Raw genomic sequence first — 13,308 nt, forward strand, 5'->3', positions numbered from 1 at the left:
ATTACACTAAACCATAATGTGACGTAGTTTTCTTTCTGTATGAACTCAACCATTGTGGTTTATAAACTCTGATTTGGTGTGCTATTGTAAGTGAATTGGGATTAAGACCATGACTTAATAAATGGCCTCAATCTTGATACATGAGCCAAGCGGTTAACTTGATGTGACCAAAATGCTCCTCGTTGATTAATCAGTGCAGCTTTGAATTTAAAAGAACAAAAAAGGAGGGAGAGGAAAGTACAATATAATTAGTTTCCCGGAAGGAAATTACCACAAGGAGCCTCTTCCTTTAGACAGAAGGGATTCTCCTTAACTGGAACCAATTGACCATCAGTATCCAGTTTCAATAACTTTCCTTTCCGACTCTCTTGTCTTGGCCCAATGGCTTTTAAATAATGAACACGTCAGGAAAAGCTGACTTTAGACTAATCACTGCTGACTGGTTCCAGGCATGTCCAGAGCACTCGAGCCTTCCCTGAGCAATCCATTTCCCAGATGGCCCTGAACAGCTGTCGCCGGTTTTGTTCTGTAGAATTTCAAGTCAAAAGCTTTCCAGTACTTTGGTTGCTGCCTAACCAAGTCTTACGTGAGTCAGAATAGCAAAGCTAAAATTTGTTTCCTTAAAAAAAAAAATCCTGTATCTGCATTGATTAATACAATCCTGGCCTAAATGCAGGGCAGTGCTAAGAATTTAAGTAGTGGGAAAGGGATCAAAAGTACAACAAAACAAATGTATAATAAAAATTGGTCTCCGAACCTTCTTTGCCCTCTGCCAAGCGAAGCTCTCTAGGATACTTCCTATCATTTTCTGTGTTGGGGCATTTTTGAAAAGTAGCCACTCGCATTCTAACTTTCTGAGACTCCCTTGGGTGTCTTTGTGGAGCCAGGAGCTTTCTTTGAAAAGGACAGGACACGGGATACGAGAAGGCCACTTGGCAGCAACATGCAGCCTCTCCACTTAATTCTGCTCCCCTTCATTAAACAAACTGCCTTAAATGGGAACTTCAAATAATACAAACCCAGAGCTGAGATAACAATAGTGAAGTTTTACACATTGGGCTAACAGCTGCTTGTCGGTGTAGAAAAACAAGGTAGTTAAGAGGTAAGGATCACGTCTCCATGGTGCAAGCCTCTCTTTGTGAGTGGCTGGCAGGGGTGTCTGTCTCCCTGTTAAAGGAAAATGGCTTCAGAAGAATGTGATCCAAACCTTGGTTAGATGTCCTGTGTGGGCTCAGAAACGCCTCTTGGTTGTGCTGTATTTTAGCAGGTCATTTGGGATAGTTGATGAAGCATCCAGAAAATGCGTAGAGAACAATGAACCATATTAACTGTTTGGCTCAACTATCATCCCGACAGCTCTGTAATAAGATATAGTGGGAAGCAGAATGAGTCCCATTTCTTTCCTCAACAAATATAGCTTTGGTGCATAGAATGCTTGATATGGTGATAAAACATGGGATTGAAAATCCTGTTTCTACACCTTCATGGATTTCTAAAAAGTCTCCCGTTTCTGCAGCTGAAACGTGAAATGCAAGCTGCCGAACCAAATGCCTTTGGAATCAAGCACATCAATGGAGAGAATTTTAGAAAAGAGACACGACTGGTATCCATCTTGTATGTCTGCTTAGACAAGGAAGAGAAAGTTGCTTAGGACAGTTGAGAGTCACAAATTCAGGAAGTAGCCATCTGGTACAGGGGAAAGGATTTTGCAGGGCTTAATAATAAGTGCTATACCTCTTATTCACAATTCTCAGGCGTTTGTTCGGTCACTGTCTGAAATAACATTCCTTTCCCCTCATGCTATAGATGATAGAAGATGTGCTGGGGGAAGGCTCTGTGTCTGCCAGTAGGTTCAGCCGCTGGTTTTCTAATCCTAGTCGATCTGGAAGCCGCTCAAGTAGTCTTAGATCTACGCCCCACGAAGAGTTGGAGAGATTGGCAGGTAACTGTGTCTTGTCCTTTCAGCCACCATTCCATGCCTTGTAGAGAGCTGTAGGATTGTGAGTTTCTCATGTTGTTGGTTGCTTCTTCCTTTTAAAGCGGTCGCATTTCGCCCATGGAAAGGAATGTCTTGAAAATTGCTGTTGCAGCCTGTGAACGTCTTGCTGGGTTCCCATGGTGTTACTTAGCCGCAAAACTTACAAGGCAGTCCTGGTTTTTACTGTTTCAGGTCTAGAGCAAGGCATTCTGTCCCCTGGTCAGAACTCTGGAAACTACTTTGCTCCTATTCCTTTGGAAGATCATTCTGAAAACAAAGTGGACATCTTAGAGATGCTACAGAAAGCTAAAGTGGACTTAAAGCCTCTCCTCTCGAGTCTCTCAGCCAACAAGGAGAAGCTGAGAGAGAGCAGTAAGTCTTCCGTTCTGCTGTTGTACCTCTGCCTTCGGGCACCTCTGAACAAAACAGGCCTCAGGGCCCAAGTTTTCCTTTCCATGCAGGAAGTGCTAGGGGTCACTTCAGGAGTCTTCCGGGGTATTTGTGGACTTGCCCTTAATTGCCTGGCCTGGGCCTCTTGGCGTGGGTGAAGCATCTAAGGCTCTGATGAGACCACTAAGCACTTGGAAGCTTGTCTCTTGAGCAGCTCTTGCCAATACCAAATAAATAAGCTGTTGCCAAAGTTGCTTCCAGCTTCAGCTACCTCAGTGGTTCAGTAAAGCTTCAGCAGCTGCCTGAGGTGACTCTGGATCTGCTATAAAACAGGAACATTTACAAAGGGGGGAGGGGATACTAGCACATGAAGTGGCAAGCCATGCTTACAAGACTTGCACAAGGAGGTGGTTTAGCTCTTAGTCTTCCTGCTGATTATTGAGGGCCACCTTTACAAACTGTGAGCAACTGGCATGGAAGAACTGCATGTGGCATAAGGGCGTCCAAGCAGCCCGGCCAGCTTTCAGGACAAAGTCTGTTGGCCACTTGAAAGAGATACAGGCTAGTGCCTGGCGCTGAAGGCCTGTTTTATCTTTTGCTTTGTGGCTTCCAAATTACATGGAGAGCAAAACTTTTATTTTTGTTGCGCAGCTTGGCTAATGAATGTGCATGCTGGAAAATGGAGGGTTTGGTCCTGCAACAGGGGCATCTTGCTAAATAAACCCCGAGCCTTTTTTGCAGGCTCCAGGCTTCCTACTGAAGTATTGCTGAGTGTGTTTGAAAGATGCAGGCAACAAATTGGGACTAGGCCTCTCCTTCCGTGGATTTATTTATTTATTTATTTATTATTAGCGTTTATATACCGCCCCCTCTCCCGAAAGGGACTCGGGGCGGTGTACAGTCCGTACCAAAATACAACAGATTAAAACGTAGAAATAACTATATAAATACATGTATATGAGGAGGGTAAAATATGCCAAACTGTACAGCTAATAAATAAATCAATACAAAAGTTTAAAATATCAAGTTAAATTTAAAACAATATCCCTCTAAAAACCAGTAAGAGTGTGTATGCCAGGAGGTAAACGTTAAAATTATGCCAAACCAGCCAGTCGGAACAGGTGTGTTTTCAGTTTCTGTCGGAAGGAGCGGAGGTCAGTAGCGGTTCTAATATCGGGGGGGAGGTCATTCCAGAGGGTTGGGCCCATCACAGAGAAGGCCCTACTCCTTGGTGTCGCCCGTTGGCATTGCCTCGTGGACGGCACCAGGAGAAGGCCCTCCCTGTGAGAGCGGATTGGCCGCAGGGATGTATGTGGGAGGATGCGATCCCGCAGGTAACTAGGCCCTATGCCATGGAGCGCTTTAAAGATGGTGATCAGAACCTTGAAACGCACCCGAAAGACCACAGGTAGCCAGTGCAGCTCGCGCAGGAGAGGTGTTACGTGGGAGTACCTAGTACTCCCCATGACCACCCGCGCGGCTGCGTTCTGGACTAGCTGCAGTCTTCGGGCGCGTCCCAAGGGAAGCCCCATGTCGAGAGCGTTACAGTAGTCCAGGCGAGACGTCACCAGTGCATGAGTGACTGTGCGTAGGGCATCACGGTCCAGAAGGGGGCGCAATTGGCGCACCAGGCGAACCTGGTGGAACGCCCCCCTTGCCACGGCTGCCACATGATCATCCATTAACAGCCGGGTGTCTAGGAGGACGCCCAAATTGCGCGCCCGTTCCACAGGGGGCAATTGTTTGCCCCCTATGGCCAGTGATGGGATCAACTGGCTGAACCGAGGCGCCGGTAGCCACAGCCACTCAGTCTTGGAGGGGTTGAGTTTGAGTCTGTTGTCCCCCATCCAGACCCCGACGGCTTCCAAACACCGGGACATCACTTCGACAGCCTCGTTGGGGTGGCTTGGGGTTGAGATGTACAACTGAGTATCATCAGCGTACAGATGGTACTCAACCCCAAAACCACGGATGATCTCACCCAGCGGCTTCACGTATGCGTTGAACAGAAGGGGCGAGAGGACCGACCCCTGCGGCACCCCACAAGAGAGTGGCCTCGGGGTTGACCTCTGCCCCCCAGTCAACACATATTGCATCCGGCCGGAGAGGTAGGAGCCGAACCACCGTAAAACGGTGCCTCCAACTCCCATCCCCTCCAGCCGGCGCAGTAGGATACCATGGTCGATGGTATCAAAAGCCGCTGAGAGGTCTAATAGGACCAGGATAGAGGAGCAACCTCTATCTCTGGCCCTCCAGAGATCATCCACCAGCGCGACCAAGGCTGTCTCGGTGCTGTGCCCGGGTCGGAAACCGGACTGGCGTGGGTCTAGATATACGGATTCATCGAGGTGACGTGGAAATTGCTGCGCCACCACATTCTCGACAACCTTCACTAAAAAGGGGAGGTTGGAGACTGGACGATAATTAGCTAGCTCCGTTGGGTCAAGTGAAGGCTTCTTGAGCAGGGGCCTCACCACCGCCTCTTTCAAGGCAGTCGGCAAGGAACCCTCGCTCAATGAGGCGTTCACCAGGCCCAGAAGCCAGCCTCGCGTCACCTCCCAGGATGCCAGTACCAACCAGGAGGGGCACGGGTCCATTGAACATGTGGTGGGTCGCAGCCGTCCACGCAACCCGTCTAAATCCTCGGGGGCAACAGAGTCAAACTCCTCCCAGAGTGGACTCACAAGACTCACTGATGTCGGCTCGTCCGGTACACTGAGGGGGGCCCATCCGCTCCGGATCTGAGCGACTTTGTCTTGCAGATATTCCCCAAACTCCTCTGCTCTTCCCTGCAAGGGTGTCTCCCGCGTCTCCTGCGACAGGAGAGAGCGGGTCACCCTAAACAGGGCGGCAGGGCGGTTATCCGCAGACGCAATGAGAGCGGCACAATGTCTACGTTTGGCCGCTCTCAATGCCACAAGGTAGGTCCGTAAATAGGCTCTTACCTGTGTTCGGTCAGATTCGGAGCGTGAGGACCTCCACCTCTCTAGACGTCTCCTATGGCGCTTCATCACCCTAAGCTCCTCGGTATACCAGGGAGCCCGGGTGGGTCGTTGCCGTAGGAGAGGTCGCAGAGGCGCAACCCGGTCCAAGGCCCCCGCCGTCGCCCTATTCCAGGCGTCGACTAGGTCCTCCGACCGAGCGCAGGTCAGGGCTACAGGTAAAGGCCCAAGCTCCGTCTGGAACCTGTCCGGTTCCATCAAGTGCTTGGGGCGGTACCAGCTTGAACAAACTGGCTCCGCCTCCTCGCGGTGGAGGGTAGCGCCAGGGAAGTCCAGCCGGAGACATGAGTGATCTGACCATGACAGGGGCGTAATCTCTAAATCCCCTATTCCCAGATCACTCGTCCACTGCTCAGATACAAAGATAAGGTCCAGTGTGTGGCCGCCTTCGTGTGTGGGGCCCTGAATTAGTTGGGTCAGGCCCATGGCTGTCATGGAAGCCATGAACTCCCGAGCCACCTCGGACGCTGCTCCCGTCGACGGCAGGTTGAAATCCCCCATAACCAGAAGTTTGGGTATCTCAACCGCCGTCTCCGAGACCAGCTCGAGGAGCTCGGGCAGGGCCGCTGACGTATAGCGAGGAGCCAAGTATACAATCAGCAGACCCCACTGCCTCCCTGGGCCCCATTTCATACCCAGCGACTCACACCCGGGTATCTGAGGAACAGTGAACTCCCTCGGCTCCAGACAATCCCGTATAACTACCGCCACCCCACCACCCTTACCCAGGGCCCGAGGCTGATGGAATGCACGGAAACCCGGTGGGCACATTTCCACGAGGGGTAAACCCCCCTCGTGACCCAACCAGGTCTCCGTTATCCCTGCAAGGTCCAGCTCCCCCTCCGAGATCAGCTCGTTAATGAGGGGGGCCTTGTTGGTCACGGACCTTGCATTGCAGAGCATCAGCCTCAGGCCCTGGCTCTGTAGTTCCCGACCACCTAGGCTACGGGGGTTGGTACAAACGACCGGGCGTAGCCAGCAGCCACGGTCTCCCAAACGACCTTGCGATCTTTTCTTGTCCTCGCATCCCCCCCTCCCCGCGACCGTTGTAATAAAACAACCCTCTACTGGAATAACTTGTTCCCTCTCCCCCCTCACCCCGCTCACTTCCTTCATAGACTCACCTGTTCGTCTGGCGTTGGCTTCCCTCCTGGCCTGGTTATCCCCCCTCCCTTTCCTAGAACCCCCTAAAAACATAATAAAACATTTTGATAAAAAGCCCCTCAGCTTCCTTTTCTTCCACCTCTCGGGGTTCACAAACCCGTCATCAAGGCTGGCCCTTGAAAGGGCCAAGGGCCATACCTGCGAGAGAGGGGCTTCTCGCAGGTGGAGCAAGTCTGACCTCGAGTAAATTGATTGAATAATAAAAGTCCCAATAGGGATGCTGGTGCCTCTCAGTTGCCACCTTAAGTCACCAGGTTTATCTGTCCCAGGATTTCTGTGAGGAAACCCGGGCCAAGGGGACCTTCTGCTTCAGGGCTCCCTCATCTCTTCCTGCCTGGAACTGCCTGGCCAAGGCGAGCTGCTCTTAGGGGGACTCTGGCTGGGTTTTGCCAGCCATTGCCAGGCCTCCAAACAGATAATAATAATAATAATAATAATAATAATAATAATAATAATAATAATAATAATAATAATAATAATAATAATAAGCTTTTATTTCTAGACCGCGCCCTTTCCTAAGCAGGACTCGGGGCGGTGTACAGTCATTATTAAAAACCATATACATATACATAAACATAGACATAGACGTAGACGGAGGAGGTAGAAAATATACTGTACAATATTTAGTTAAAATACAAATAAAATTAAAATTCCCTTAAAAAATTCCACAATAAAATATTTGCCAGGAGGTGGAAGATGGAGCTATAAATCGGCTAAGCCAGCTAATTGGAACAGGTGGGTCTTAAGCTTCTGTCGGAAGGAGCGGAGGTCGTTAGTAGTTCTAATATCGGGGGGGAGGTCATTCCAGAGGGTTGGGCCCATCACAGAGAAGGCTCTACTCCTAGGCGTCACCCGCTGGCACTGCTTGGCGGATGGCACCTGGAGGAGTCCCTCCCTGTGAGAGCGGATAGGTCGTAGAGATGTGTGAGGTGAGATGCGATCCCGCAGGTAACTAGGTCCCATGCCATGAGGCGCTTTGAAGATAGTAACCAACACCTTGAAACGCACCCGAAAAACCACAGGCAGCCAGTGCAGCTTGCGCAGGAATGGTGTTATATGGGAGTATCTTGTTCCTCCCATGATAACCCGCACAGCCGCATTCTGAACTAGCTGTAGTCTTCGGGTGCATCTCAAGGGGAGCCCCATGTAGAGAGCGTTGCAGTAGTCCAGGCGAGACGTCATCAGCGCATGAGTGACCGTGCGTAGGGCGTCCCGATCCAATAGGGGGCGCAATTGGTGCACCAGGCGAACCTGGTGGAACGCCCCCCTTGCCACAGCTGCCACATGGTCCTCCATTGACAGCCGGGCATCAAGGAGGACGCCCAAATTGCGCGCCCGTTCCACAGGGGACAGTTGTTCGCCCCCTATGGTCAGTGATGATGTCAGCTGGCTGAACCGAGGTGCCGGTAGCCACAGCCACTCAGTCTTGGAGGGGTTAAGTCTGTTGTCCCCCATCCAGACCCGGATGCCGTCTCCTTAGCAGACCTCATGACCAGCAGAGCCCTGTAAGCAAAGCTCTTGACTGGCACACTTGTACAGCTGCTTTGAGGCTACCTGTCCTCCATTGTTAGGCAGAGGATAATTCAAGGGCTGCTTCTGCAAGGGAGGAAACAGGTGTTTCTCAAATCTGATAGTTGTACATCCTACCAAAGTGAAATAAATAGAAAAAGCCTTGTGGATGGAAGCGCTGTCTTTCAAAGCCAGACTGGGAAGTACCGTCCTGTAAGGACGTACGTCATTCTTCATTCCGAAGCAAGCCTACCTGGCCCATGGAAAGGAATGTGTACTGTGAAGACCTTGCGGATTCCCTCTGTGTTCCTTAGCAGCAAAACATGCAAGGCACAAGTATGCCGCCCAGAATTCCTTGTTTGGTGAGATGGGCCGCTGTAGAAATTGGATAAATAAGTACGGTTTAATTGCACCCTAGTTAGTGTTTGTGTAGCCCAAAGGATTGCAAAGTGCACAGCAGAGTGTTTCCTTCCTAGTGTGAGCTTCTGCTCAGAAGTGGAAATGAGTGAGATGACGCAGGCTTCATTGGTGTCTGTTTTTGCTTTCATCCCTCCCACCGCATCACACATTAGAAGCCCCAATAGTTCAGATACACCGGCACTGAATTTCCATTGAAAATTCTTGGAAGAAATTATGGTTCAAGAAGTGCGTTGCCCCACTGGCAGACTTCAGAATGCCTCTTACGTTTTGGGGTATAAAATACACTTGAAAAGGGCCGTTGTAAAGCGCGGCTTGTGTCAGTGAGGCTTGTGTACTGTGAGCATGTATAGCTGGTTGCTTTTTGTGCAAACTTGTTTGCTGCCTAATTATTTTCACTTCGGATTCAGAAATGTTGGCATCCTGATGATTGAAAAATCCATTGATTTCCTCGGTCTGCATGATCCCTTCCCTTTTTGATTATTTTGCTATTTAGATGCCCTGGAAGATTTATGTCAGATTCAGTCACGGCTTGTTAGTTCCCAGCATGGCTTCGGAATCCCTACGGTTTTAATAATCCTCCTGAATAAAGGTGGAACCTGCTTATAAACTGTTGTAACCGTCTCTGTAGAGTCTGCACCTAGTCCTTCATTATCCATCCTCCTCCCCTTTTTTTCCTTTTTTTTCTCCAGCACATTCAGGGGTTGTCCTTTCAGTGGAGGAAGTGGAAGCTGGCCTGAAAGGCCTGAAAATGGATCAGCAGGGGAAAACGGCAGCCCCCTTAATGGCAGAGCGGATGGAGGAGTCCCTAAATGTGGCTGATTCAAGGCACTTTAAAGACGGGGACATGTCGGCCTTCAACAAGTTGGTCAGTACCATGAAGGCAAGCGGAACTCTCCCTTCACAACCCAAAGTCAACGTAAGTAATGAGACCAAGGTTATCAAGTCCACCACTCCGGGTCTTGGGCTGCCTACGGAACGACCCCCGTAGGGTACAGAGGTGTAATGTGCATCATTTATATAACAAATGTTCAGTTTCCCTACACATAGCCTTTTGTTTTAGCATATCAGCATTAAAGCACCCATTTTGGCAATTTAAAAAAATGCTCTGGCAATAATTGTTTGGGTCCAAAAGTATCTGCATCGAGCGTTCCCAAGTAGAAGCTTTTATTCTTTTTTTAAAAAATTATTTATTAGATAAATTTATATGACTGCCCAACTCAGAGGCTACTCCAGGTGGCTTTCAACGTTCATGGAAAAATGCTCTATAAAGGTAGCATTGCCACCGCTTAAGCATTTGAATAGACTCAGTGACTAAATATACTTTATTTTTTAAAATAAAAAATAAAAAACTCACTAGCATCCACTTAGGCGGAAACCAATCCCTTCTCCAGCAAACCCTATTTCTAGGATGCAAGATCAAGTTTCCGATGCACTATGGGGAGGGTCCCAGGGCGAGAGGCACACAGTCGCAGGTAGCTGCACCTGTATCTGAATTGGACGTTGGTTCTGGGGAAATTTTGTCGTGCAAATGTCACTTAGGAAGTGGCCCACAAAAAGTGTATCTTGAACTTTTGCTTGATCTAATGTGGAGCATTCTACTGCTGACTGTTTTGAATGAGAGGGGAAAAAGCATCCTTGCCCATTTGCAAGTACAGTTAAATGTGTCTGAGGAGACGCTGCTGCACTGTCTCTATTCTTTGCTTTGGGGGGGGGGGGGGGCTTTGTGTGATAGATGGATCCAGCCATGGCTATAATGCTTTAGTATTGATGCCAGGAAGCAGGCAAACCACGTATAAAAAAATAGCTGCCTATAATGCATAAACTGAACAAAATTCTCTAGTATCCTTCCTGGTGCTCTTTTTATGAGGTCTGTCTACAATCGCTAAGTCTGTTGATAAGAGCAGGTCTCATTCCATGCGATATTTTGTAAAGAAATGTTCTCAGTTGTGGCTCCTGCCAGGTTTTTCTGCAGAAACGGTGTTCTTGTTGTTTGGCTGGTAGATCTTCAAGAGGAGAAAACTCTCCTTTAAAAATAGTCTAGGGGCATAAATATCCTTTGAATTCAAGATATTTTTTATGAGAGGGTAGAGCACAGATCAGAGAGAATTTCAGGCTGAAAATGGTGAGAGAATATTGTCCTGATAGCTGCAATGGCTGCTGCCTTTTTGGACTGCCTTGATTATTCAGACATGCCAACTGGCACCTTGAATCATCAAGAAAAGCAAATCTTGCATCCCGGTAGAGGTTGGTGGATCTTTGTGGACTCCTTAGATCAGGGGTGTCCAAACTTGGGAACTTTAAGACTTGTGGACTTCAACTCCCAGAATTCTGGGAGTTGAAGTCCACAAGTCTTAAAGTTCCCAAGTTTGGACACCCCTACCTTAGATGAAACATTGGTGGCCTCCAAACTCCTAGTTCACCAGGAGATGTAACCTTAAGTCACAGAAACATTGCATTGGAAGGGTCACTGAGGTCATCAAATCCAGCCGCCTATTAAAGTGTCTCACCAGCTGTTCTGCTTTGGAAAACATCCAGCAGCATGGGTAGAATCTCTGTTGGTTGCAGAATGAGGCAAAGCGTGTGCCCAACCACTGATCCATGGACTGGCACTGGGCTGTGGCATGCCAGAATCCGAGCCATGCAAACAAGCGAAGCCCCATTTGCGGGATGCAGGCAGCAGATGAAACAAGGACCCCTCCGGTCTGCAGAAAAACCTTTCTCCACAGAACTGGCTCCTGGTGCCCAAAAGGTTGGGGGTCGCTGCCCTAAAAGACAGTGAAGGAACCTGGATGAGTGGATCATGTGTGGTGAAAAGTATAGTGAATTCAAATAAATGGCAGTCCCAACTCGACCTTCCCTTTGCCTTTTATTGAGATTCTTGGGCAAATTATTTCCACTCGTTTGCTTTCCTGAGAAGTTGATCCTTGTCACTGCGCCCACCACAGAAAATATATTACAATGGAAAATATATTCTTCTACTACAAAATTCCAAAGGTGCCATAAGCTGAAGTTGAAGACTCCCTAAATATTTCTTTACTAAAACTAAAGAGAAGAGGCAAAATTAAATTATTTTGTTAGCATGACATAAATTTGTTACCTTGCACTGTGTTTTGAAGGCCGCTGACACCTAGATCTAAGAGCCCAACTATAAAATGTGATGGGCAATAAACTTTAATTGTTTGGATTTTAAGTCTGCATCTTGACATAATTGAACAATCTATGTTACGGAACAAAAGGATGACATAATTTGCTTTTGCATAGTTATAGGAAGACTTGGAGGAGTATTAATGTTTTCTTTAAAAAATTAATTGAAAAGCTAGAAGGGAAGGCTTCCCCTAATGTTTAATCTGGACTCTTGCAGGCAAATTCAGCTGCAAACACATTGCAGAAGTATTTCCTCTGTGGTTTGTTATCAATAGAATCTATTAAATTTATTAAATTAAAGACTTGATTAGTAATTTCACATATGCAAACCAAGTATTAAGATCCAAATCAGGCATATCAGGAACTACTAAATGTTGTCCAAACATTTGCTAGTGCTGGTTTGTTACTTTGGAGCAACCCATCCATGGCCTTTGGATTGCCCGGGCCTGGTGGACACACACTTGGTGGCAAAATAGACACTTAGCACTTCATCGGTTGACGGGCGCCTCCCCTTGCATGTGGTGATGGACACTGGTTGAGTTTGGTTCAGACAGTGAATTTTAGCAAGAGAGAGATCACAGGCATGTTGTTTTCCTTTCAGCAAACCTCTGAAAACCCACTGATATCACCTTCCGAGATGCCGGGCCAGGCAGCTACGAAGAATATCTTGCAGGTATTATAATAATCTCTTATTTCATTCAGACTCCTGTTGGAAACATTTCTGGCTATAGTGTTGGAGTATCAATAGAGCATTTTAATTATTCTAAAAACTTTTTATATGGTCCATAAGACATATAATAATCATGTAACATCTGTAAATTAAGAATGCAGCACTTGAAGACTGATGTAATTACTCTGACTGCATATGACTGAGTGGTGTTAGAACAAGTTTCTTCTCCACACCTCCCACTTTCGGCTTTTGTAGACCTTAGAATTAATCTATGCCCCACTAACAGGCCCCTCAAAAGGGCACAGTTAGCAAACTGTCATTCTTAGGAGTTTGAAATGTCGTCAACGGACCCCAACACCTCGATACCTGTTTATCTGGTGCAGGTGTATTGGTAAGGGTTTCCCATGCCCTAAGCAGAGAGCTACAGTATGGGTGAGAATTGTAATTGTACTGTCAGGAAGAGGCATAACTGGAGGTTTAAAAGAGCTGTGTTCTTCCCAAGGAGATCTTGGGGCCCTCCCCTTCTTGCAGGCAGACGTCCTCCAATGTCCTCAGCACCTTGATGGGGGGCTTGGAGCCTGTTCCCTCCCTCCTTTCCCAGAGAGCCTCCTCTCCACCGCAGCCTCCCATCTCACAGATGTTTCCCACTCGGGCTGCTTCAGCTGACTACTTGAGGCATCGCATCCCGTCTCCAGTTGGTGAGAAATGTTCCTGCTCAGGTAGTTTCTGTAACTCAGATGGTAGCCAGGTCATGTCTGAAGCGTGACCCTCCTTCCTGTCAGGCCAACTCATAGAATGGATGGGACCTGGGTGGAATTTACCTGAGCTAGTCCTTCGCCCAGGATCCTCCTGTAGCATCCCAATAGGCTGCCGGTCCAGAGTAGCTGAATATTTCTGATTGGAATAAGCCAGGCTCAGGTTCTAAATAATGTTTAGATCAACATCCAGCACAAATACAGAAGAAACCTCTTGGCTGGTTTCACTGTGTGTTGCTTTCGTGGGATTGGCGGGGGCTATGAGACTTGCCTTTC

At 48.0% G+C, this 13,308-nt stretch overlaps 1 protein-coding gene across 4 annotated transcripts in view; it reads left to right on the forward strand.

The window, feature by feature from the left end:
• The window catches only part of EIF4ENIF1 (eukaryotic translation initiation factor 4E nuclear import factor 1), a 30,992-nt gene that overhangs the window by 12,679 nt on the left and 5,005 nt on the right, over positions 1-13,308 (forward strand). For 3 of the 4 annotated variants that reach the window (XM_081966591.1, XM_081966593.1, XM_081966592.1), the window contains exons 8-12: positions 1,807-1,942; positions 2,171-2,350; positions 9,153-9,379; positions 12,209-12,280; positions 12,780-12,975. In XM_081966591.1, coding sequence (XP_081822717.1) covers positions 1,807-1,942; positions 2,171-2,350; positions 9,153-9,379; positions 12,209-12,280; positions 12,780-12,975 — 811 coding nt within the window. The remainder of the gene's footprint in view (positions 1-1,806; positions 1,943-2,170; positions 2,351-9,152; positions 9,380-12,208; positions 12,281-12,779; positions 12,976-13,308) is intronic. The other variant, XM_081966594.1, reaches the window with a different exon arrangement.

The sequence above is a fragment of the Natrix helvetica genome (genome assembly GCF_964273705.1).
Source record: "Natrix helvetica genome assembly, chromosome: 14".
Lineage (NCBI taxonomy): Eukaryota > Metazoa > Chordata > Lepidosauria > Squamata > Natricidae > Natrix > Natrix helvetica.